At 47.9% G+C, this 23787-nt stretch overlaps 1 protein-coding gene across 1 annotated transcript in view; it reads left to right on the top strand.

Moving 5' to 3' along the window:
• The window catches only part of LOC145850402 (uncharacterized), a 65618-nt gene that overhangs the window by 15143 nt on the left and 26688 nt on the right, over nucleotides 1–23787 (top strand). Inside the window, exons 6-12 of the mRNA XM_082969933.1 lie at nucleotides 9198–9338; nucleotides 10374–10466; nucleotides 12852–12914; nucleotides 15895–16179; nucleotides 17610–17768; nucleotides 17860–17952; nucleotides 18094–18196. Coding sequence (XP_082826059.1) covers nucleotides 9198–9338; nucleotides 10374–10466; nucleotides 12852–12914; nucleotides 15895–16179; nucleotides 17610–17768; nucleotides 17860–17952; nucleotides 18094–18153 — 894 coding nt within the window. The 3' untranslated portion in view covers nucleotides 18154–18196. The remainder of the gene's footprint in view (nucleotides 1–9197; nucleotides 9339–10373; nucleotides 10467–12851; nucleotides 12915–15894; nucleotides 16180–17609; nucleotides 17769–17859; nucleotides 17953–18093; nucleotides 18197–23787) is intronic.

The raw sequence follows: 23787 nt of genomic DNA, 5'->3' as shown, positions 1-23787 counted from the left end.
GTGTGGTCAGAGCTGTTAGCCAGGCCAGGGGCTGGGGGTGGGTGGTTGGTGATGCTGGGCATGGTCCACCAGGGGAGAGAGAGCCCCTAGCTCCCTCCCAGACAGCAAAACACTTCACATGATTAGATGTATTTTCTCCACCCTTTCTTCTCCTCTCAAATTAAAGCCGATGCCTCCTCTACTTGTTATGCGCTGTCGACCTCTGGCAATTAGCGCGGAGCGTGGCCGACGTGACGCTCGGAGAGCCCTGGTAGGGAGCGGGCAGCAGGCGCTGAGCCTCCGCCCTAACCACATCCGTCCGTCTGCCAGCCTCCCAAACAGAGGCAGCACACAGCTCGTCAGAGCAGGGCCCCATTAGGGACATCCACACATCTCTCTGCATCAGGATGCTCTCATTTACCTCCTCCAGATCCTACCATTCATCTCCTCTGAAAAAAAAAGATCTCCCATCAAGCGGCCAAGCATGGCTGGCTGCAGTGGCTACCCTGAAAGAGGAAAAAGAATGATTTAATTTCTTCTCCTTTTTGTCTCAGTGGCCTACTCACTTTGTTCATACACACATCATTACACAAAGAGGCCTCATTTTCATCTCGCGGCCAGGCAGGCTGAGATCAGGGCTCTAAGTTAGCCATGCGGCCGCAACCAGGCCATCACTGCAGATCAATACCTGTGGTCAGGACGGAGCACGCCGTGCTTTGCTGTGCTACGCCTCCTAAATAGGCCCTGCAGGTCCCACCATAAAACACCTCACAGGCCAGCCTGACGGACCCATAAATCCACAGAATTTTTTTCCTTTCTATTGGAGCGAGCCAAGAATAGCAGGGCTGGGTTAGGATAGGGTGGTCCATGAACTGAGGTCTAGAGGTTAGGGAGTGTGACACTAGGGTGGTTCCAGCTGTTAATCTGTATCCTTAGAGACCTATAATCGATAAGCATTGGCCAGGGAAAGGACAGGTTGGGGTTAGTGTTGTGTCTTTGGAAAATAAACATACACTCCTTGATTTGGGCCAGAACAAGCACACTTGTTTAGTTCTTGTGTTGTGATCGCTAGTCTGGAGTGTTTTACTGTGGACTGGGCTACAGGGTTGGATGGTGCTAGTATCAAATCAAATCAAAGTTTATTTGTCACGTGCGCCGAATACAACAGGTGTAGACCTTACAGTAAAATGCTTACTTACAGGCTCTAACCAATAGTGCAAAAAAGGTGTCAGGGCTATGCTGGGCTACATCAGGGCTGGATGGTGCTAGTATGCTGGGCTACAGGAGGGCTGGATGGTGCTAGTATGCTGGGCTACAGCAGGGCTGGATGGTGCTAGTATGCTGGGCTACAGCAGGGCTGGATGGTGCTAGTATGCTGGGCTACATCAGGGCTGGATGGTGCTAGTATGCTGGGCTACAGCAGGGCTGGATGGTGCTAGTATGCTGAGCTACAGCAGGGCTGGATGGTGCTAGTATGCTGGGCTACAGCAGGGCTAGATGGTGCTAGTATGCTGGGCTACATCAGGGCTGGATGGTGCTAGTATGCTGAGCTACAGCAGGGCTGGATGGTGCTAGTATGCTGGGCTACATCAGGGCTGGATGGTGCTAGTATGCTGGGCTACAGCAGGGCTGGATGGTGCTAGTATGCTGGGCTACATCAGGGCTGGATGGTGCTAGTATGCTGGGCTACAGCAGGGCTGGATGGTGCTAGTATGCTGGGCTACATCAGGGCCGGATGGTGCTAGTATGCTGGGCTACATCAGGGCTGGATGGTGCTAGTATGCTGGGCTACAGCAGGGCTGGATGGTGCTAGTATGCTGGGCTACATCAGGGCTGGATGGTGCTAGTATGCTGGGCTACAGCAGGGCTGGATGGTGCTAGTATGCTGGGCTACAGCAGGGCTGGATGGTGCTAGTATGCTGGGCTACAGCAGGGCTGGATGGTGCTAGTATGCTGGGCTACATCAGGGCTGGATGGTGCTAGTATGCTGGGCTACAGCAGGGCTGGATGGTGCTAGTATGCTGGGCTACAGCAGGGCTGGATGGTGCTAGTATGCTGGGCTACAGCAGGGCTGGATGGTGCTAGTATGCTGGGCTACATCAGGGCTGGATGGTGCTAGTATGCTGGGCTACATCAGGGCTGGATGGTGCTAGTATGCTGGGCTACAGCAGGGCTGGATGGTGCTAGTATGCTGGGCTATAGCAGGGCTGGATGGTGCTAGTATGCTGGGCTACAGCAGGGCTGGATGGTGCTAGTATGCTGGGCTGCAGCAGGGCTGGATGGTGCTAGTATGCTGGGCTAAAGCAGGGCTGGATGGTGCTAGTATGCTGGGCTACAGCAGGGCTGGATGGTGCTAGTATGCTGGGCTACAGCAGGGCTGGATGGTGCTAGTATGCTGGGCTGCAGCAGGGCTGGATGGTGCTAGTATGCTGGGCTAAAGCAGGGCTGGATGGTGCTAGTATGCTGGGCTACAGCAGGGCTGGAGTGGGTAAGATGTGTTCCAGATGAGAGCCTGGGGACCTGCCAGAGACTGAGAGAGACAGAAGGCTGATTCTCCTCATCTCTCTCCTTCAACCCCCCAGGCTGTGTGTGTGTGTGAGTGCCTCTGTCTCTGTTGGACTGCTCCATGCATTAACCAAACAGATAGCCACCAACTTTAATTACCTTTGCTTCCACTTACTCACCCCTGATGCCCTCAAACCCCATCCACCCTTCTTGCCTTCGTCGCTTGTGCAAATGAAAGAGGAATAGGGGAGAGAAAGAAGAGAAGCATAATTACGTATTTTAGTGGAGTGCGGCAGAATGCCTTTTACCAAATGACTCTAATTCCAAATAGTTAACAAGATTTTTCTTTTTAATAGAGCCGAATCCGTGTGACAGCAAATAGCTTTCCCATTTGCAGCCCTTAATGGCTTTTCATACTTTGCACTTCCAATAAGCAGTAAACTCGGAAATTAATATTGCACGCTGTGTTATGATGCAAATGGGAGCGAGATAGGAGAGCGGTACCTTCATGCAGAAAGCTCTGATTAGATCCATAATTGCTTCAGTGGGATGAAAGCATTTCTCCCGTTCGTTTGAATTTGTTTTTTCTATATATGTATATTTTAAGCCTCGCCATTCGCTCCGGCATCAGAATCGACAGAATTGTTTTGTTATGTTGTTGTTTTGCCTTTTTAAGTCAATGCTAATCAGTGGTAATTGTGGTTGGAAGAAAAACACTCCTCCACAAAGTCTTTGTCTATATGGAAGATTGTTTATGTGACCTTTCACTGTATTCACTATGTATTGGTGTATATTTTCTGTACTGTGTTCAGATCTGTAGAATATGCTTTATTAAGTTCCTAAAGGCAGATTTTGTCCTTGGAGGGTCCAACTAAAACACCTCTATTTCATCTGATCATACTGTAAACGGACATTTAGCTGCTTTATAGGTCACCCAGTTACAATGTGTTTGAACCAATTTGAACCAACCAGCCACCTCTTTCCAGGAAAACACACGAGGCACAATCTAGATATGTTTGTGCAAGGTGTTTCATAATTAACATCTGATCCAAGTCATTTTACACGTCCTCAAACATTAAGCCTGGTCTGTGCATAAGGTATTGACATCCACGGGGTTGTCATGTTATTGGAACATATACATGTATTATATGGCTTGACACTGATCAAATATTCAACTCCTAACGGCACCCTTAGGCAGCTGGCTCTCATCCTTGCTCTTTCACAAGCTACTTCAATCTGTCTCTGTCATATTCAACATCTCGCCCTCCTCAACCCTGTTGACTCACTGCATATCACTGTAGCAGGCTGTCCTGTACTGCAGACGTATGTGTTTTTCTATTCATGAGCGTCTACATTCCACCTGCCCATATTGTCTGGTTTACTGCATTCCCAGCCCAGCTATGGTATAACACTGTCATATGCTTTAAATGCAGATTATTCCTTAAGGCTGTAAATACGCCACAGCACAGCGGCCTGCCCCGATGCCTGACTCTAGCCAGCCCAGCCCACAGAACCTGTCTTTGGGGAGAGAAAAGCAGAGCGTCCTGCCTGCTCGGAGCCCCAGACCCAGACATACAGCCACACTGACCTTTGGACAGAAATAGCTAATAAATGGGCCTCCGATTGCTGCCAGCTATTGAGGTTAAGTGTCCTTTGGTCTGCGGGGCTTCAATGTAGCGCTGTGCAGCCGAGGCTGGCTGGGTCACGTGACCAACGCGCACGCCCACACACACACGCACATCTGATTCCCTCTCGCCGGCCGCGTCGTCATGGCAACGCTTCATTTATTTTTCAGCGTGTTCCTGTTTCACCTGTCACATCGATAATTGCCACTGAATTTTCCAGCGTATCAGGGAAGAAATTACGATGATGATAATAATAATAAGACAATATTTATGAGCCAAACGACTGACAGACAAGTGTAGAGAGATGAAGAAATGTAGAAAGGTTTCATTAGGATAGAATATTAATGTAGGGACAGGGCTTTTTTGGGACTGATAAAGCGTGTTCCCTTTTGTCTCACGGGCTTTAGCTCATTGCCTGTGTGACTGGCAGTGGAGTCTGAATTTCCATTGTTTTAATTGGGTCACCCTCTCCTCCATGTCGCCTCTCTGGTGAGCATCTCTCTGCTTAATCAGTTCTACAAGACTGTCTCGCTAGCTGAAACGTCCTAAACATCCTGTGACCCTCACAACTATTGATGTTATGCTTTTAGAAGTATTGATAAGACCAGCAAACATAATGTCCTTTGTCACGGTGCTGTGTTCATTATTGGCCTGAGAGAGAGAGAGAGAGAGAGAGAGAGAGAGAGAGAGAGAGCCAGCTGGTCTCATTCTCACTGTATAGCTTGAAATTGACAGCAAGCTGTGAAAGCCAGCAAGCTGTGAAAGCCAGCTACTGAAGTGAATAAGAATGATGCATTTCTTTAATTGGCTGTGGTAGCATTTGTTTACTGAGGTTATTGACAAGATGTTGGATATGTTCTATGTGCATAATTAAAGTGTTGTGTGTAGGAGGTTTTCTAGGTGGGGATATTAGTGTGCTTGTTATGTTAGGTGCATTGAGTGCGTTCTGGACTTGGTCGATATGTGTCACATTATCCCGTCCTGCTGCTTTGAATGATTCTCATAATGCACTAGCATATAAAACATATTTTCTCATCAAAGTGTTCCAGACCTCATTTGAGATTTTAAAGTCAATATCTACTTTCAAAATCTTGTAACTCAAAGGAGTCTGTGTTTATAACGATAACAAATGCCCTATCCTGTCGGGGTATTTTAGAATTAGGACATAAAAACGTGAAATTATTCTTGCTTGCTTTGCTTGATAAAACAAAGACACGAATGCAAGCGTCCATGTTGGATTTATATGTGTGCTTTGGGGGAATGTCAGTGGAATTAATTGATTTGCCCATATTTGTCAGAAAAGAGTAAGCGCCTAACCCCAGCTTGCATTATTAAAGCTAATACCACAGTGGTTTCGGCAAGTCCTCTGTCGTGAATCAAAGTCTGACACGGACTGATGATGTATGGATATATTATTCCGAGCGTTGCATGGGGCTCTGAGCAGGGCTCTTGCCCCCCATCCCATCCTGCATCAGCAGCCCCACCCCATCCCCCTGGAGGGTACCTGTGTTTTCAAAGTAAAGACCACTAAGAGAATAGCCCGGGGCATCTGCATACTGGAGTGTCCTGTGTTACACATTAGAAGCCTGTGTCCAGGTCAGCAACATAAACACTCTCAACAGCCCCTGTCTCCCCCTCCGCCCCGGATACCCCAAATACCTCAAAGACAGGGAGGGGAAAACGGCTTACACAGACAGGCCACAATATGGAACAGATGGTCTTCAGGGACGTGACCACGTTAATGACCACTCTCTGAGAACCTCCTCAGCTCAACCCTGAGGTGAGCTTTCATAGACAATATGGAGAAAATGCCTAGATTTCATCAGCAATTAAATTGCCATTACATATTTAAAAAACATTCAAGAGCTTTTCTCTAGAGAATGAGGAGCTATTCAGTCCAATTCAAAGCATTGTGACTTTTACCTGCCTAGCATAGAACAGTAACCCCTTGTTATTTATGTAGCCTGTCCCAGCAGACAAACACCCAGTACGTCTCAGGACATGGCAGCATGTCTGCTAACAAATACACTACTTAATGAGCTTCATCTAGTGTAAATTGAAAATCACTTGTGGAAATAATGAACACTTAAACGCTGAGAGGATGGGTGAGGGGCGGAGGAGAAGATGGGGCGCGCTTTTTGACATGTGACATCAAAGACAGCATAGACTAAATGGGGGCGTATGAGAAGGAGCTGGGACTGTGCCGTGTACAGGGTGCGCCCACCCAGGGCCGCTGAGACTGAGATGCAGGGCTGACATCTTGGGGGTGAACAGCAGACACAACAGGCAGTAAACATCTCCCCCATGGGTGAGGCCTCGGCAGAGGGTGAGACGGGGTTAACGATCAGACGTCTCGTTCAATCCCCCCGGTGGAGTAAATGGGTTTTGATCAGGCGCCAGGAAGGAGCCGAATAAGCTGCTTTCATAGGCAGGCGTTACCATTTGTCAAGACGAACAGTTTTAATATTTTAAAAAACAATCCTATTACCGAACAAAAATAGAGCAAGGATTTCGGGAAACCTGCAATATAAATGTTTAATGGCAGTTTCTGCATACAGCTTTGTATCTGCATATATAGCTTGGTTGGTTGTTGAGGGAAAAACAAGGAGTATTGCTTCACTGCTCCTTTGTGCGGATGCAGGCAGAGAGACGGAATTGAATGGCTGGGGAGGACATTAGAATGTCTTTACTGCCTTTCTCATTTCTGTATCTCCCCATCTGCTGAGATGGAGGTGTGAGGAATAGCATCATTAAGGTAATGTACCTGGGAAGGCAATGAGTTGAGATCTAACGTGGGCAGGTTCCTCGGCTCAGCCACGAGAAGCTTTAAATGCCCAATCTACAGTGACCTTTACCGCATAGAGAGGAGAGAGCTTTGGAACTCACACACAAACACACCCACACACAGCCCACCAGACATATTGAACAACGCATATAATGTACACATTTAACATGTTGTGTTAAATGGCTTCTAAATGATGACTGTTTTATTTGTTTGGAGATAAAGATCCTCCCAGTGTGGATATGAGTGTGTAATTGGAGGTTTGTGTCTGTCTGGGATCAGTCAGTCTGGAGTGCTGCAGCCTCCACAGCTTCACCAAACTCCAGGTTGTCTGTCAGCTGAGATGCAGAGCAGAGCCCTTTCATGTCACGAGCGTTCTCTTTGACAGAGTGGCAGAATGAGGGCAATTATAAATCACTTAGTGACTGTGTGTTCCAGTATCAGATGGACCGCTGGACCAGACCAGCAGCACAGAGGTACCGGTATGCCTCTGTTGCTGTAACACTCTTCCATCAGCAGCACCCCCACCAGGGAGGAGACCATGAGGGGGGTTTAGTCAACCCCTGTCTTAGTGTCCAAGCACAGCCAAGCCAATCATTCCTCAGTCCCCACCCCTTCGCGCCCCCCCCCTGCAGCTAGAGTCAACAGCCATCCTTTAACACGCTCGTTCTCTTTGAATGTGTCGTTTCACTGTGCTTGTAGGCGATCAGGAATGACCAGGGTTTCTTTTATTGTTTGGTCGTCCAATGTGTGTTTTGTTTGGGCTGAGGTCTTGCTGATGAATTTCACATATTTCAGGGCGGTTGACCAATGAGTGGTGTGGGTCTAGGCGAGCGTGGCCGGTGGTGTTTTTCTTTAATAAATCTAGAGGTGAGGGGAACACACCATGTGATCAGTCATCCTGTCAGGATGCTCGACTCTGATTAGCCCAGTACTCTGGCTGACACATCTGACCTGCCACACTCCACGATGTCAAACGACTGACTCTGGTTCACCTAATGACTATTTTTAAGTTAGCCATAAAGTCATCTTTTGTGACCTATCGTGAATCAAGTTTGTTTATCGGATTCTTCTCTTACGAAAAGCCGAAAAACATCCATCTCTTTGTTGTGGCATTTTCAGAGTTTTCAGTAGATAAGGTCATAGACATACTAAAATACAGATCATCAAAATATATCGCCCTCCATGATTTCACTGGCCCGTCTGATTAGCTCTGGGAACCCTTTTGTTTCACCTGTCCTACAGAGGGTAGCTCTTCTAGCAGCATTTTATCAGTCCTAGTTGCTCCAGGCCACCTGGCTTTGAAGCCTCTCTATAGCTCCCCCACTACCCCCATGTCCCTATGTCCCCTGCTCCCCTTGTCCTGTCAGGTGTGTGTCTGAGGCAGCCTAGTGCTGTTGGTGGCACTCTCCCCTTTGGGCCTCCGTCAGAGACTTCAGAATAGATCTTTATTTACAGCACAGAACTTGGAAACAGCTGGTCAATCCATTTAGCCTAAGGCCACTGATTTGTTCGTATTTACTACAACACCCAAAGAAAAGCCGGGTATTTTCCCCTCTCTCTTTCCTATTGATCCGGCGCTTAGGAAATCTGCTCTGCTGTCTAAACACTATTGATCCCTCCCTCTCGACGGCAGGCTACCCGCACCAGTGTATAAAGGGACTGGATGAATTGAAATTTCATTTCCGACAACTTGTTCCTGTTATTTCTACCCATTTTTTGAGGGTGGGGAACATGCGCTGGCGAGTCAATAGGTGGTTGGCAGAGGGAGGAGCAGTGGGGCGAGGCTCGCTATGTCATACCAGACCGCACCGTAATGTACAACCATAAACAGGCCAGCCACACACACAGGCCCCAGCCAGGAATGAATTCCTCATTGAATAAGTTCTCAGTGATCATTATGGGCTATTAGGGCCAGCCGTAGGCCAGCCAGCCCGGCTCTCTCTCAGGTCTCTCAGGCCTGTCAGCAGCCAGCTGAATGGAGAGTCCCAGCTACATCACAGAGCCAGCCAACACCCACAGAGAGAGCTGGACCTCAGCACCAACATCCAGACCTCTCAGTCATATGGATCATATGGAGTTTTATAGCCAAATGAAGAGTCTTGTGAGGAACTACCCAACATGTTCTCTACGGCCTTTATATGATTCATCTAGTCTGATGAGCTGCTTGTTGTCAAGCCTTTAGTTTAGCAGGATGCTGTTGACTATGGTTTTGACCAGGATGTGTGACCATACCTTACCTCCCTTGAGCAAAAGTTGTCTGTACAGTGTGTGATTGACATTATTCTCCTTTCTATGTCCTCTAGCTGCAGGACAGGAGTGCTGAGGTGCAGAGGCTCCAGAGGTCATTGGCTGAGCTACATGGGCGAGAGATGGAGTGGGAGACATCCGCCCTGCAGGGCCAGCTGGGCCTTGCCAGAGAGGAGCTCCACAGCGCCATCCTCAGGGTGAGCCCTGAACTGCATGCTGCCCCTCCGCAGCGATCCCCATTGTGTTCCACTCAGACGATTAGTACTAAGATATAGTTGTACATAAAAGGGGAGGCCCTGTTTTAATTAACATAAATATTAATATAATGACCGTGAAGCCATCCCACGTTCCATTTCAGGCTCTTAGTGTTAATACATATTTTAATACATTATCATTACCGCCATCATAATTCTTATTATGGTAACTGTAATTATTCGATTTATGACAGAATTATTATTTTGCTCCCTGCAGCCATTTCCTCCCCGTAAAACCACATTTTCCCTTGTGTATGGCGCTCTCGGTCTCCCCCCTCAAAAATATTGAACGGGCACTGATAAAGATAAACACACAAACACCCCAGCCTGTTGGCTCCCTCCCCTGTAAAACACTCAATCTGAATTGCATATCCGCCTGGCGACCAGGCTTGTCATAAGCCGTATTAAGAAAAATGGTCACACGGTTTGACATAAATTGGAAAATGACATTTGGAAAGCGGCCGCTGCAGTGGAAATTAGAGATATTAAAATTATAAATCAGTGTCTGGATGTGCAAGGGGGTGTTGAGGAGAGGCTGAATGTTCTCTTTCTCTCCATGTCCCTCTTTCTCTCTCTCTCTCTCTCTCGTTCTTGCCTCTCTTTCTGTGTCTGTCTGTGTCTCTCTCGCGTCTCATTCTTTCTCTGGGGACAATAGAGGGGGCCTGGTCCTACAGGGACAGAGGCCTGGAGAAAGGGCTCCTCTCTGGCCCAGCGACCCTCTCTCTGCTCCGTAGGGACAAACACTCCCTCTCATTTGGCAGTGAAAGTAGAGGATATTGTCTGTGCTGGCATAGTGTCCTGTCAGCTGATTTAGCAGCTCTCACGCTCTAACCTGCTAATGGATCATTTCAGAGGTGTGATATGCATAATGCAAAGATATCCGCTGACACCTTTAAAAACAGACACTTCCCTCTCCCATGTGTGCCTCACCTCTGCCCTCCGGGTGTGTGCGTGTGTGTGTGTGGGTGTTTTGAGCAGAGGCAGGCACAGCAGCAGAAGGAAGAGCTGTTTGGTGAGCTGCAGAGGGAGGTGGACAGACTGAAGAATGAGAGACAGGAGATGCGAAAAAAGGTAATTGAGTGCTCTGTCTATTGACAGCATCAGTAACACACACACACACACACACACACACACACACACACACACACACACACACACACACACACACACACACACACACACACACACACACACACACACACACACACACACACACACACACACACACACAGAGCATTTCACTGTACTTGTGCATGTAACATTAAAACATACAACTTGAAAAACACACACTGTCTATAACAACCTTCCTTTGCTCAATGAAGAACAGTAACCCCACTCATATAAACACGTGTGTATAGTCCAGTACCTTCAACTGCTCAAAAAGTTGTGATTCTTTATACTGCCTGGCTGGACTGCACATCCCTTCCTTTCATTGAGCTCAAAGAGAGGCTCCACAAAAGACTGGAACTGCTGTGGGGCTATGTGCCTTGACACTGCCGAACCTGAGCTATTGAGGAAAAAAAGCTTTAAGATGAGGCTCAACTGTGCTACCTTCAAGGCGTGGGTTAAAGCTCTTTTCATCCCAAGTGCAGGGAGAAAACATTACCTATTGGTGTCCTTGGGGGAGGAATGTTTGCATTCAGATACAGGGTATTTGTGTTGCGAGAGAAGAGGTCAAGAGTGATGTCATCCTCCTTGGATCTGAAAGAAGAGAGGTCACCTCTATAAGAGCAATCCCACCCAGACTGTGGGTTCATGTGCCATTCTCTGCCCTCCGACTCTGAAGATGTTCACACTCAGATTGAACTATCACTTAAAAAGTTTCTGAAGATTTCATTTCCATCAGGCAAGTCTTTCCTTGCTCAATATCTGCTGTTTACCATAAAGCGTTCTCTAAGGCCTCCACTCAGTTCGGCTTCATTTCCCTAACTGCCAGAGTTCCACTACAGCTGAATGTCACCTCCCTGCCAGGGGCCACTGTTAATAAACCCCGGGGGCCCCAGGGGCCTGAGGTACCTGCGTCAGCCTCTCCCGTCCCAGTAGTCAGGTCTATCGCTGCCGCTTCCCACTCTTCTCCTTCACACACACCCTCTTCCCTGCCATCCCTCACCCGCCCTCCCTCGCTCCCGCCCTCCCTTGCCCCCGCCATCCCTCCCCCCCTGCCCTCCCTTGTTCCTGGCCTCCCTCGCCCCCGCCCTCCCTCGTTCCCACCTTCCCTCGCCCCTGCCCTCCCTTGTTTCCGGCCTCCCTCGCCCCCGCCCTCCCTCGTTCCCACCCTCCCTCGTCTCCCCTCCCTTGTTCCTGGCCTCCCTCGCCCCCGCCCTCCCTCGTTCCCACCCTCCCTCGCCTCTGCCCTCCCTTGTTCCTGGCCTCCCTCGCCCCTGCCCTCCCTCGTTCCCACTCTCCCTCGCCCCCACCCTCCCTCATTCCTGGCCTCCCTCGCCCCTGCACTCCCTTGTTCCTGGCCTCCTTCGTCTCTGCCCTCCCTTGTTCCTGGTCTCCCTCGTCCCTGCCCTCCCTTGTTCCTGGCCTCCCTCGTTCCTACCCTCCCTCGCCCCTGCCCACCCTCGTTCCCTGCATTACCGCTCCCAAACTACCCAGCCACAGCACCCCTTCAATATTTCAGCACTTTCTACTCCTGCCGTAAGTTTTTGCTGTTCTCTCTTAATATTTAAATATTTAAAGAGGTATTCCTGAAGAGGTCAAGGAAAGAAAGGAGAGGCACTTTGTTTTATTAAGGATTCAGATGCTTCTCACTCCAGGTCTATTGAGGAGAGAGAGGGGGGTAGGGGGTCCAACCACTCAGTAGGACTAGATAACAGCATTAGTTATTCATCTGGACTGGCCTAGACCTGTTGTTGAATGGCAGGAGACTTAGCACTATTGAGAATGTGAACGCTATTAAAGTCCCAGTACAGTCAACATTCTGTTTTTTGTATCATATTGTGCAACAGCTGATGAAATTAACACTGTAAATGTGTGAAAAACTCTGTAAATGTGATCATTGTTATTTCCTGATTCTGGTTGGAAATACAATCTACACAATACCTTCTAATCAGCAGGTTTTGCATGGGTTGAGTTGTGGCTTTCTTGGTGACATCACCAGGTGGTAAATTAGTTAATAAGTCAATAACAAGGAGTTCCAAACCTCTCTGCCAATAACAGCTAGTTTTCACTTTCCCCCACCCCACTCAGACCACTCCCAGACAGTCCTAGCAAAATTCCAGCTTGAGAAATAGTTTTTGGCTAAAAAGCTATTTTTGTTTCTTTTTGACCATTTTAATGGAAAACTATTACAGTAAGGTACTTAGTTGTTACTCAGAGCTGATTTGATATTGATATAAAACGGCTGCATTGGGCCTTTAATAATGTGTTTGTTATAACAGCCCTTCTGTGTAACCTCCCACTCTATCTCTTCACCCTCTGTGTACTTAACATGTGTGTGTTTCTCCTCAGCTTTGTGGTAGAGAAGAGGAGCTGAAGAGGCTGAGAGACGAGCAGCATCAGCTCAAGGACAAGGTCTGTGGCTCTGGGCTCTGGCTGACACCTTTGTGCTCTCAGGAACAGGATGACACACAATGCTGCTTAACAAGGCCTCTCCTCTCACGCTGCTGTGTTGTGAGGTACCTGACTGACTGACACAGCGTGGGCATCTTCTAAAGCCTGCTCTCAACCCTTCAACTTCACATTTGCCTCTTAAGCAGTGGGAGCCAACGTGTAATGAGGCTTTTGGTCGGCCCTTAAAGGCCATAAGAGTGGGTCAGGAGCGTTCCCGGGGATTGGTGTGGTGTGTGTGTGTCTGCGTGTATGCACATGTCTACTGGGCATGGCCTTGGCGGCCCACACTAATGAGGGCTCAGACAGGCACCTGTCCCAGTCAATAGAGCCAGAGGGAGGTAGTGGGTGAAAGTGGGACAGAGCAGAGGGAGGACCTGGGACAGAGCAGAGGGAGGATCTGGGACAGAGCAGAGGGAGGATCTGGGACAGAGCAGAGGGAGGATCTGGGACAGAGCAGAGGGAGGATCTGGGACAGAGCAGAGGGAGGACCTGGGACAGAGCAGAGGGAGGATCTGGGACAGAGCAGAGGGAGGACCTGGGACAGAGCAGAGGGAGGATCTGGGACAGAGCAGAGGGAGGATCTGGGACAGAGCAGAGGGAGGATCTGGGACAGAGCAGAGGGAGGACCTGGGACAGAGCAGAGGGAGGACCTGGGACAGAGCAGAGGGAGGATCTGGGACAGAGCAGAGGGAGGACCTGGGACAGAGCAGAGGGAGGACCTGGGACAGAGCAGAGGGAGGATCTGGGACAGAGCAGAGGGAGGATCTGGGACAGAGCAGAGGGAGGATCTGGGACAGAGCAGAGGGAAGACCTGGGACAGAGCAGAGGGAGATTCTGGGACAGAGCAGAGGGAGGATCTGGGACAGAGCAGAGGGAGGATCGGGGACAGAGCAGAGGGAGGACCTGGGACAGAGCAGAGGGAGGATCTGGGACAGAGCAGAGGGAGGATCTGGGACAGAGCAGAGGGAAGACCTGGGACAGAGCAGAGGGAGATTCTGGGACAGAGCAGAGGGAGGATCTGGGACAGAGCAGAGGGAGGATCGGGGACAGAGCAGAGGGAGGACCTGGGACAGAGCAGAGGGAAGACCTGGGACAGAGCAGAGGGAGGATCTGGGACAGAGCAGAGGGAGGATCGGGGACAGAGCAGAGGGAGGACCTGGGACAGAGCAGAGGGAAGACCTGGGACAGAGCAGAGGGAAGACCTGGGACAGAGCAGAGGGAAGACCTGGGACAGAGCAGAGGGAAGACCTGGGACAGAGCAGAGGGAAGACCTGGGACAGAGCAGAGGGAAGACCTGGGACAGAGCAGAGGGAAGACCTGGGACAGAGCAGAGGGAAGACCTGGGACAGAGCAGAGGGAAGACCTGGGACAGAGCAGAGGGAAGACCTGGGACAGAGCAGAGGGAAGACCTGGGACAGAGCAGAGGGAAGACCTGGGACAGAGCAGAGGGAGGATCTGGGACAGAGCAGAGGGAAGACCTGGGACAGAGCAGAGGGAGGATCTGGGACAGAGCAGAGGGAAGACCTGGGACAGAGCAGAGGGAAGACCTGGGACAGAGCAGAGGGAAGACCTGGGACAGAGCAGAGGGAAGATCTGGGACAGAGCAGAGGGAAGACCTGGGACAGAGCAGAGGGAGGATCTGGGACAGAGCAGAGGGAAGACCTGGGACAGAGCAGAGGGAAGACCTGGGACAGAGCAGAGGGAAGACCTGGGACAGAGCAGAGGGAAGATCTGGGACAGAGCAGAGGGAGGACCTGGGACAGAGCAGAGGGAGGATCTGGGACAGAGCAGAGGGAGGATCTGGGACAGAGCAGAGGGAGGATCTGGGACAGAGCAGAGGGAGGATCTGGGACAGAGCAGAGGGAAGACCTGGGACAGAGCAGAGGGAGATTCTGGGACAGAGCAGAGGGAGGATCTGGGACAGAGCAGAGGGAAGACCTGGGACAGAGCAGAGGGAAGACCTGGGACAGAGCAGAGGGAGGATCTGGGACAGAGCAGAGGGAAGATCTGGGACAGAGCAGAGGGAAGACCTGGGACAGAGCAGAGGGAGGATCTGGGACAGAGCAGAGGGAAGACCTGGGACAGAGCAGAGGGAAGACCTGGGACAGAGCAGAGGGAAGACCTGGGACAGAGCAGAGGGAGATTCTGGGACAGAGCAGAGGGAGGATCTGGGACAGAGCAGAGGGAAGACCTGGGACAGAGCAGAGGGAAGACCTGGGACAGAGGGAGTGATAATCTGTAGACGGAGAGAGAGAGAGAGAGAGAGAGAGAGAGAAAAGGGTCAGACGGGTGTTTTAGGTGGTCTGTAGGTCTGCGCTAGATCCCTGTGTGAGGTGAGTAACCTCGGACGAGTGTTGAGCGCTGGGCCTGCGTGTTTTTACAGCGCGGCCTCACTGTGTTCTGGGACCGCAATAAACCACGGCCTTCAAAGCACAGCCAAGCTCCACTAACTGCTGAGTGCTTCTCTGGTGGTTGGACAAGATTACTCTGAAAACAAAGTGCAGACAGGTTGATTGATAGAAGGGTCTGTAGAGGTGCGCGCCACAGTGTTTATTCACACCCTGCTAACACTCGTTTGTTTCATTCGCATGGACTTTTATGTGCTGATCCTGTTACTGTGTGAGTTTGTCAGTTCATAAAGAATAGTCCTGCTCTTTAAGTGGGTTTTAGTGGAAACTCACTAGGGCTGTTATAGACGTGTTGTTTTAACATCCTGGGAACTAGCTGTGACAGGAGGGACAGTCTGCTCTGTGCCACAGCAGACACCGTGATGACGAGCGTCGGACGTGTGTACATGAGTGTCTGTACTATGTCCTTGACTGTTAACGTGTGTGTTCTTAGTGTGTGTGAGTTGAGTTTCTAGATGTCTTCTGACTGATATGAATGACTGAAGATGTCTATTTGGTGATATAACTGACTGTGACTGTGTGTCTATGTGCAGGTGAGGGAGAGCGATGTGCAGGCTGTGTGGCTGCAGAGCCAGGCAGACGTGGTGGGCCGGGAGCTGTGGGAGGAGAGTGCCCAGCGTGACAGGGAGCTGTGGGAGTGGAGGGACCGCTACCATGCTATCTCAGAGGGACTGAGGCTGAGGGAGGCTGGGCTTGAGGAGGTGCAGAGGGCCAGGGACACGGCCCTCAGAAGCCTGAGACTACAGGAGGAGAAGACCCACAGTCTGGGGGCCCAGAGGCAGGAGATGCAGCACAGCCTGGACAGCCTACAGGACAGGGTGAGGGGCTGGGGCTGGGGAGGTACAGGGAGCAGGGTTGAGGGTGTGGGGGGGGGGGGGGTCGAGGGACGGGTAGGAAGAAGAGGGGAGAGGTGGAAGGGAGTCTAGGCCTGGGGAGGAGGGGGAGGTGGAAGTGTTCTAGGAGCTGTGGGGGTCGGAGGGAGGGAGCAAGGTTGGTGTGGCTGCAGTGTGTGTGTAGGGAGGGCCTGGTCAGGCTCCATCACATCAGGTCACTGGGGTCTAATTAAGCTGAGCTCCGCGTTAGGCTGCAATCTGCAGACATGTACAAGAAATTAGATTTGTTTCCCACTCCTCGCTTTCAAGTGCACGGCGGTGTTAAAATGCATATGACCCCCGTGGTTTTAATTACAATTTTGTGCTTAGCAGGCAGGTTAATGACGCTCCTTAATGGGCTCTGTGGAAAATTAGCCTCACAGAGAGGAGAAAGGATATATCTTTTCTTTACTAATGTGTTTCTTTCTTGTCCTTTTATTGTTTCTTGTGATAAAAATGACATTTTAACTCAGTTAACTACCACTGTTAGGAATAACTCCTGTAGGTCAACTGAAAATCAAAACCCTCTCACAATGTGGAAATAAGGCTCCTCTGTTTCAGAGTGAGGCCTGTGCTCATTGGAAGGCACAGCGCTCTGTGAAAGCATGTGTGGTGAACCTCAGACTGACCTTGTGGCTCTCTGTCTGCTCATACTCCCGTGTCTGTCTGTCTGTCTGTCTGTCTGTCTGTCTGTCTGTCTGTCTGTCTGTCTGTCTGTCTGTCTGTCTGTCTGTCTGTCTGTCTGTCTGTCTGTCTGTCTGTCTGTCTGTCTGTCTGTCTGTCTGCGTTGGGGTTGGAATCCTCAGCCACTCTTTAGATACCCCAGTCTACAACCAGCCCTCTCCTCCCCAGCCCACTCACCCATTCCACATGTTTACAGTATCAGTGTTGTTGTTAATTGCCTCATCCCAGTCTGCCTCTCTGTCTCTCATGCGTATGATTACTCACGACAAAATAACACTATCAATGTAGCCGTGTGTTTTCATTACTCGGTTACCAATGTGGAGTCTCATCATATTTTAACAGATTTGGGCAGCAAAAACAGAGAGAGAAAGCTGCTTTATCAATAATTATGTGTAATCCACAACAATTTCACAGAAGCTCAATAACAGCAGCAGAACTGGTATAAATTCTGTATAAATTCTCCAATTTGCAATGGAATGGAGGGATGTAGCTAGCAGACAAACTCATTTCCCTAAAACAGGAACAATTGTCTTGCTTATCTAGGGCATGTTTTTTGTCCAAATGGGAAACTAACTGGACAGAACGTCTATATATATTGTGTTCTTTTCTAATGTACAATTGTGAGTGTTGCCACCATTAAAGGGTTTGTTGGACTTTTACCTCTATGTGTTATGTTCCCTCCTGTCCCGCAGCTTGCCCAGAAGGAGGAGATGGTCGTGGCTCTCAGAGTGAAGCTGCAGGACCATGAAGAAGACGCCCGTGTTCTCCGCCAACAGCTGCTCTCCTCCCAAGATGCACTGCAGCAAGTTACTGCCGAGCTGAGGTCATGTAAAAGAGAGAGGGAGAAGCAGGTCAGAAAATAAGTTTCATTTGACCCAGTAAGAGCCATGTGTTGACATGTGTATGACAATGGAATGTCCTTTAATGTGTCACTTGTTACAGGATAGCCAGTGTGTGGAGACAGAGGAGAGACTGGCTGAGATCAGAGCTGATCTGGTCCAACTACAGCAGCAGTATACCACCTGCTATGCCCAGGTACTTGAACCTTGATAGAAAGTCACCAGCACATAATATGCTAAAATAGTCTACAGGTTTATCCATATACTGTACCTCTGCTAGTCTCTTTTATTAGCCTCTCTTCTGTTTGACCCATACTATTTCTCTGTCTGTGTGTAGCTGGTCCAGGAGGAGGCTGGGGTGGGCAGGCTGAGGGAGGAGCTGCGACCTGAGCCATGACCTGGACCTGCTCACTGAGAAACACAAGGCTGCACAGCACCAGGTACTGGCCTTAACATCACTCAACATCTCTCCTCCATCTGTCTCCTCTCCCTCATCTAACCAACCCTCGTTTTGATGTCCCTTAACTGGTCAGCTCACAAACAGGCAATCAGAAATGCTATGGCCTTGTATCAGGATGTTTCATAATGGATGTCGAATACAAAATGTCTTTATCCAGGAACACCTGACATCAGCTCAGGATGAGGTGAGGCCTGAGATCTAACGCATCTCTTTTTAATTAGTCAACAAGGACGTGGTTGTACAGACCTGCCTAGTCTCTACAGCCATCGAAGATGAGTCCTAGTGCTGCTGGTATATGGAGAGGCTAGTTCAACTCAAATCCCCCCCATCACTGAGGAGAAAGCTCAAGGACATGGTGACCTTGTTAGTGAGCAGCCAGCCCTGTACCATGGGACTTAGAAAAGACACCTGACTGTATCCCATGAACCCTCTGTGTTATTTCAGAGTTTTCTTCTTGAAGGAGAACTTGTGGAGGACCTGTCAATGGCTGTACACTGTGTTGTGCAGGTTTATTTATTCCTCTCTCTCTGACTGGTCAGATATTTGTTTGCCAGAGTGTCCTTGTGTTATAAATGGGACAGGCCTGTCACTTCAATGCTGAGAGGATGTTTTGACTTCCTTGAAAGATTTTTATTTATTTAATTTTGAGTTGGAGGGGAGCGGTGAATAATGCATTGGGAACTTGCTACATGTACTGTTTTTATCATTAGCATGCAGCCCAAGTTATCTGCAGAATACTTATGAGGGCCAGTGAAATGTTTGTGATGTTATTTATTTATGTTGCCCTCTCAATTATTCATTTGTTTATTTATTCATGGCAGAACTAACTGCAATTGGAAAATTCATTTTTGCTGAAGGGCACATGCCCCCCCTCCCCCTACATAAAGGGAAGGGGGGACATCAGGCTTGTTAGTAATTGCTTTACTTGGCGTTTCCTGAGACTCACAGGGAGATGTCATTTAATCTGAGCAGACGGGTGAAGAGAGGGACTGAGGGAGAGAGAGAGATGGGATGGGTCGGGTTGAGAGGTGGGGTGGGGATGGGAGAGGAGGGGAGGAGAGGGGGTTGAGTTTATCACTCTTTTAGCCTACTACCTCTGAAACTTGCCGCTGGAGGGGGCGATGGTTAGGGGGGAAACAGGGTAATATCCACATATATTACAGGGAATCAGATTCCACTTCTCCAGACAACAAGCTCTACAGGTCTGACTACAGGCGGAATAGAGGAGAACACAGTGGTTTTGTGGTTGTCTCTGGTTGTCTCCATGCTCCCCTGCCTCCTCTTCTTGTCTGCTCACAGCACTGTTTTCTTTAATTATATGGACTGGGATTTTGTTCAATTTCACACTTGCGCCCACACATGCAGCAATTGTTTCCTGATAAGGGATAATGTTTCACTGAACATTAAATGATATGTATGTTGTGTGTGTCTATCTGTCTGTGTGTGTGTGTGTGTGTGTGTGTGTGTGTGTGTGTGTGTGTGTGTGTGTGTGTGTGTGTGTGTGTGTGTGTGTGTGTGTGTGTGTGTGTGTGTGTGTGTGGGTGTAGCTGTTAGTGCAGGCTCAGCAGGAGTAGGCCCTTGGAGAGGAGGTTTTTATGCAACATTGTTTACAGTAGCTACTGGAATGATGATCTTTAGAATGATGGGTTTGGTTATATTATATACAGTGGGGCAAAAAAGTATTTAGTCAGCCACCAATTGTGCAAGTTCTCCCACTTAAAAAGATGAGAGAGGCCTGTAATTTTCATCATAGGTACACTTCAACTATGACAGACAAAATGAGGAAAAAATATCCAGAAAATCACATTGTAGGATTTTTAATGAATTTATTTGCAAATTATGGTGGAAAATAAGTATTTAGTCAATAACAAAAGTTTATCTGGGAGAACTTGCACAATTGGTGGCTGACTAAATACTTTTTTGCCCCACTGTAGCGGCATAAACTATACAATATGTATACTCACACCATAATCTATATAAACTACAATATGTATACACACACCATAATCTATATAAACTATACAATATGTATACACACACCATAATCTATACACACACCATAATCTATATAAACTATACAATATGTATACACACACCATAATCTATATAAACTATACAATATGTATACACACACCATAATCTATACACACACCATAATCTATATAAACTATACAATATGTATACACACACCATAATCTATATAAACTATACAATATGTATACACACACCATAATCTATATAAACTATACAATATGTATACACACACCATAATCTATACACACACCATAATCTATATAAACTATACAATATGTATACACACACCATAATCTATATAAACTATACAATATGTATACACACACCATAATCTATACACACACCATAATCTATATAAACTATACAATATGTATACACACACCATAATCTATATAAACTATACAATATGTATACACACACCATAATCTCTATAAACTATACAATATGTATACACACACCATAATCTATACACACACCATAATCTATATAAACTATACAATATGTATACACACACCATAATCTCTATAAACTATACAATATGTATACACACACCATAATCTATACACACACCATAATCTATATAAACTATACAATATGTATACACACACCATAATCTACATACACTTGGCACTCACACATTTCTACACCACCTCAGGGCATATACAGTATGCATTCACACATATCTACAGTTGAAGTCGGAAGTTTACATACACTTAGGTTGGAGTCATTAAAACTTGTTTTTCAACCACTCCACAAATTTCTTGTTAACAAACTATAGTTTTGGCAAGTCGGTTAGGACATCTACTTCGTGCATGACACAAGTCATTTTTCCAACAATTGTTTACGGACAGATTATTTCACCTATAATTCACTGTATCACAATTCCATTGGGTCAGAAGTTTACATACACTAAGTTGACTGTGCCTTTAAACAGCTTGGAAAATTCCAGAAAATGATGTCATGGCTTTAGAAGCGGATGGAGGTGTACCTGTGGATGTATTTCAAGGCCTACCTTCAAACTCTGTGCCTCTTTGCTTGACATCATGGGAAAATCAAAAGAAATCAGCCAAGACCTCAGAAAACAATTGTAGACCTCCACAAGTCTGGTTCATCCTTGGGAGCAATTTCCAAACGCCTGAAGGTACCACGTTCATCTGTACAAACAATAGTACGCAAGTTTTAAACACCATGGGACCACGCAGCCGTCATACCGCTCAGGAAGGATACGCGTTCTGTCTCCTAGAGATGAACGTACTTTGGTGCAAAAAGTGCAAATCAATCCCAGAACAACAGCAAAGGACCTTGTGAAGATGCTGGAGGAAACAGGTACAAAAGTATCTATATCCACAGTAAAACGAGTCCTATATCGACATAACCTGAAAGGCCGCTCAGCAAGGAAGAAGCCACTGCTCCAAAACCGCTATAAAAAAGCCAGACTACGGTTTGCAACTGCACATGGGGACAAAGATCGTACTTTTTGGAGAAATGTCCTCTAGTCTGATGAAACAAAAATAGAACTGTTTGGCCCTAATGACCATCGTTAAGTTTGGAGGAAAAAGGGGGAGGCTTGCAAGCCGAAGAACACCATCCCAAACGTGAAGCACGGGGGTGGCAGCATCATGTTGTGGGGTGCTTTGCTGCAGGAGGGACTGGTGCACTTCACAAAATAGATGGCATCATGAAGAAGGAAAATGATGTGGATATATTGAAGCAACATCTCAAGACATCAGTCAGGAAGTTAAAGCTTGGTCGCAAATGGGTCTTCCAAATGGACAATGACCCCAAGCATACATCCAAAGTTGTGGCAAAATGGCTTAAGGACAACAAAGTGAAGGTATTGGAGTGGCCATCACAAAGCCCTGACCTCAATGCTTCTGACTTCGACTGTACATACAGTATGTCTAACACACCTCTCATCCCTCCTATTACAGCATGTCTAACCCTCTCATCCCTCCTATTACAGTATGTCTAACCCTCTCATCCCTCCTATTACAGCATGTCTAACCCTCTCATCCCTCCTATTACAGTATGTCTAACCCTCTCATCCCTCCTATTACAGTATGTCTAACCCTCTCATCCCTCCTATTACAGTATTCTAACCCTCTCATCCCTCCTATTACAGTATGTCTAACCCTCTCATCCCTCCTATTACAGTATGTCTAACCCTCTCATCCCTCCTATTACAGCATGTCTAACCCTCTCATCCCTCCTATTACAGTATGTCTAACCCTCTCATCCCTCCTATTACAGTATGTCTAACCCTCTCATCCCTCCTATTACAGCATGTCTAACCCTCTCATCCCTCCTATTACAGTATGTCTAACCCTCTCATCCCTCCTATTACAGTATGTCTAACCCTCTCATCCCTCCTATTACAGCATGTCTAACCCTCTCATCCCTCCTATTACAGTATGTCTAACCCTCTCATCCCTCCTATTACAGCATGTCTAACCCTCTCATCCCTCCTATTACAGTATGTCTAACCCTCTCATCCCTCCTATTACAGCATGTCTAACCCTCTCATCCCTCCTATTACAGCATGTCTAACCCTCTCATCCCTCCTATTACAGCATGTCTAAACCTCTCATCCCTCCTATTACAGCATGTCTAACCCTCTCATCTCTCCTATTACAGTATGTTTAACCCTCTCATCCCTCCTATTACAGCATGTCTAACCCTCTCATCCCTCCTATTACAGCATGTCTAACCCTCTCATCCCTCCTATTACAGCATGTCTAACCCTCTCATCCCTCCTATTACTGTATGTCTAACCCTCTCATCCCTCCTATTACAGCATGTCTAACCCTCTCATCCCTCCTATTACAGCATGTCTAACCCTCTCATCCCTCCTATTACAGCATGTCTAACCCTCTCATCCCTCCTATTACAGCATGTCTAACACTCTCATCCCTCCTATTACAGCATGTCTAACCCTCTCATCCCTCCTATTACAGCATGTCTAACCCTCTCATCTCTCCTATTACAGTATGTTTAACCCTCTCATCCCTCCTATTACAGCATGTCTAACCCTCTCATCCCTCCTATTACAGCATGTCTAACCCTCTCATCCCTCCTATTACAGTATGTCTAACCCTCTCATCCCTCCTATTACAGTATGTCTAACCCTCTCATCCCTCCTATTACAGCATGTCTAACCCTATCATCCCTCCTATTACAGCATGTCTAACCCTCTCATCCCTCCTATTACAGCATGTCTAACCCTCTCATCCCTCCTATTACAGCATGTCTAACCCGCTCATCCCTCCTATTACAGTATGTCTAACCCTCTCATCCCTCCTATTACAGCATGTCTAACCCTCTCATCCCTCCTATTACAGCATGTCTAACCCTCTCATTCGTCTTATTACAGCATGTCTAACCCTCTCATCTCTCCTATTACAGTATGATTAACCCTCTCATCCCTCCTATTACAGCATGTCTAACCCTCTCATCCCTCCTATTACAGCATGTCTAACCCTCTCATCCCTCCTATTACAGCATGTCTAACCCTCTCATCCCTCCTATTACTGTATGTCT

Source organism: Salmo salar, chromosome 26 (assembly GCF_965601325.2).
Source record: "Salmo salar chromosome 26, fSalSal1, whole genome shotgun sequence".
NCBI classification, from domain to species: domain Eukaryota; kingdom Metazoa; phylum Chordata; class Actinopteri; order Salmoniformes; family Salmonidae; genus Salmo; species Salmo salar.
The sequence above is the reverse complement of the archived record's forward strand: the minus strand, read 5'-3'. Positions and strand labels throughout refer to the sequence as shown.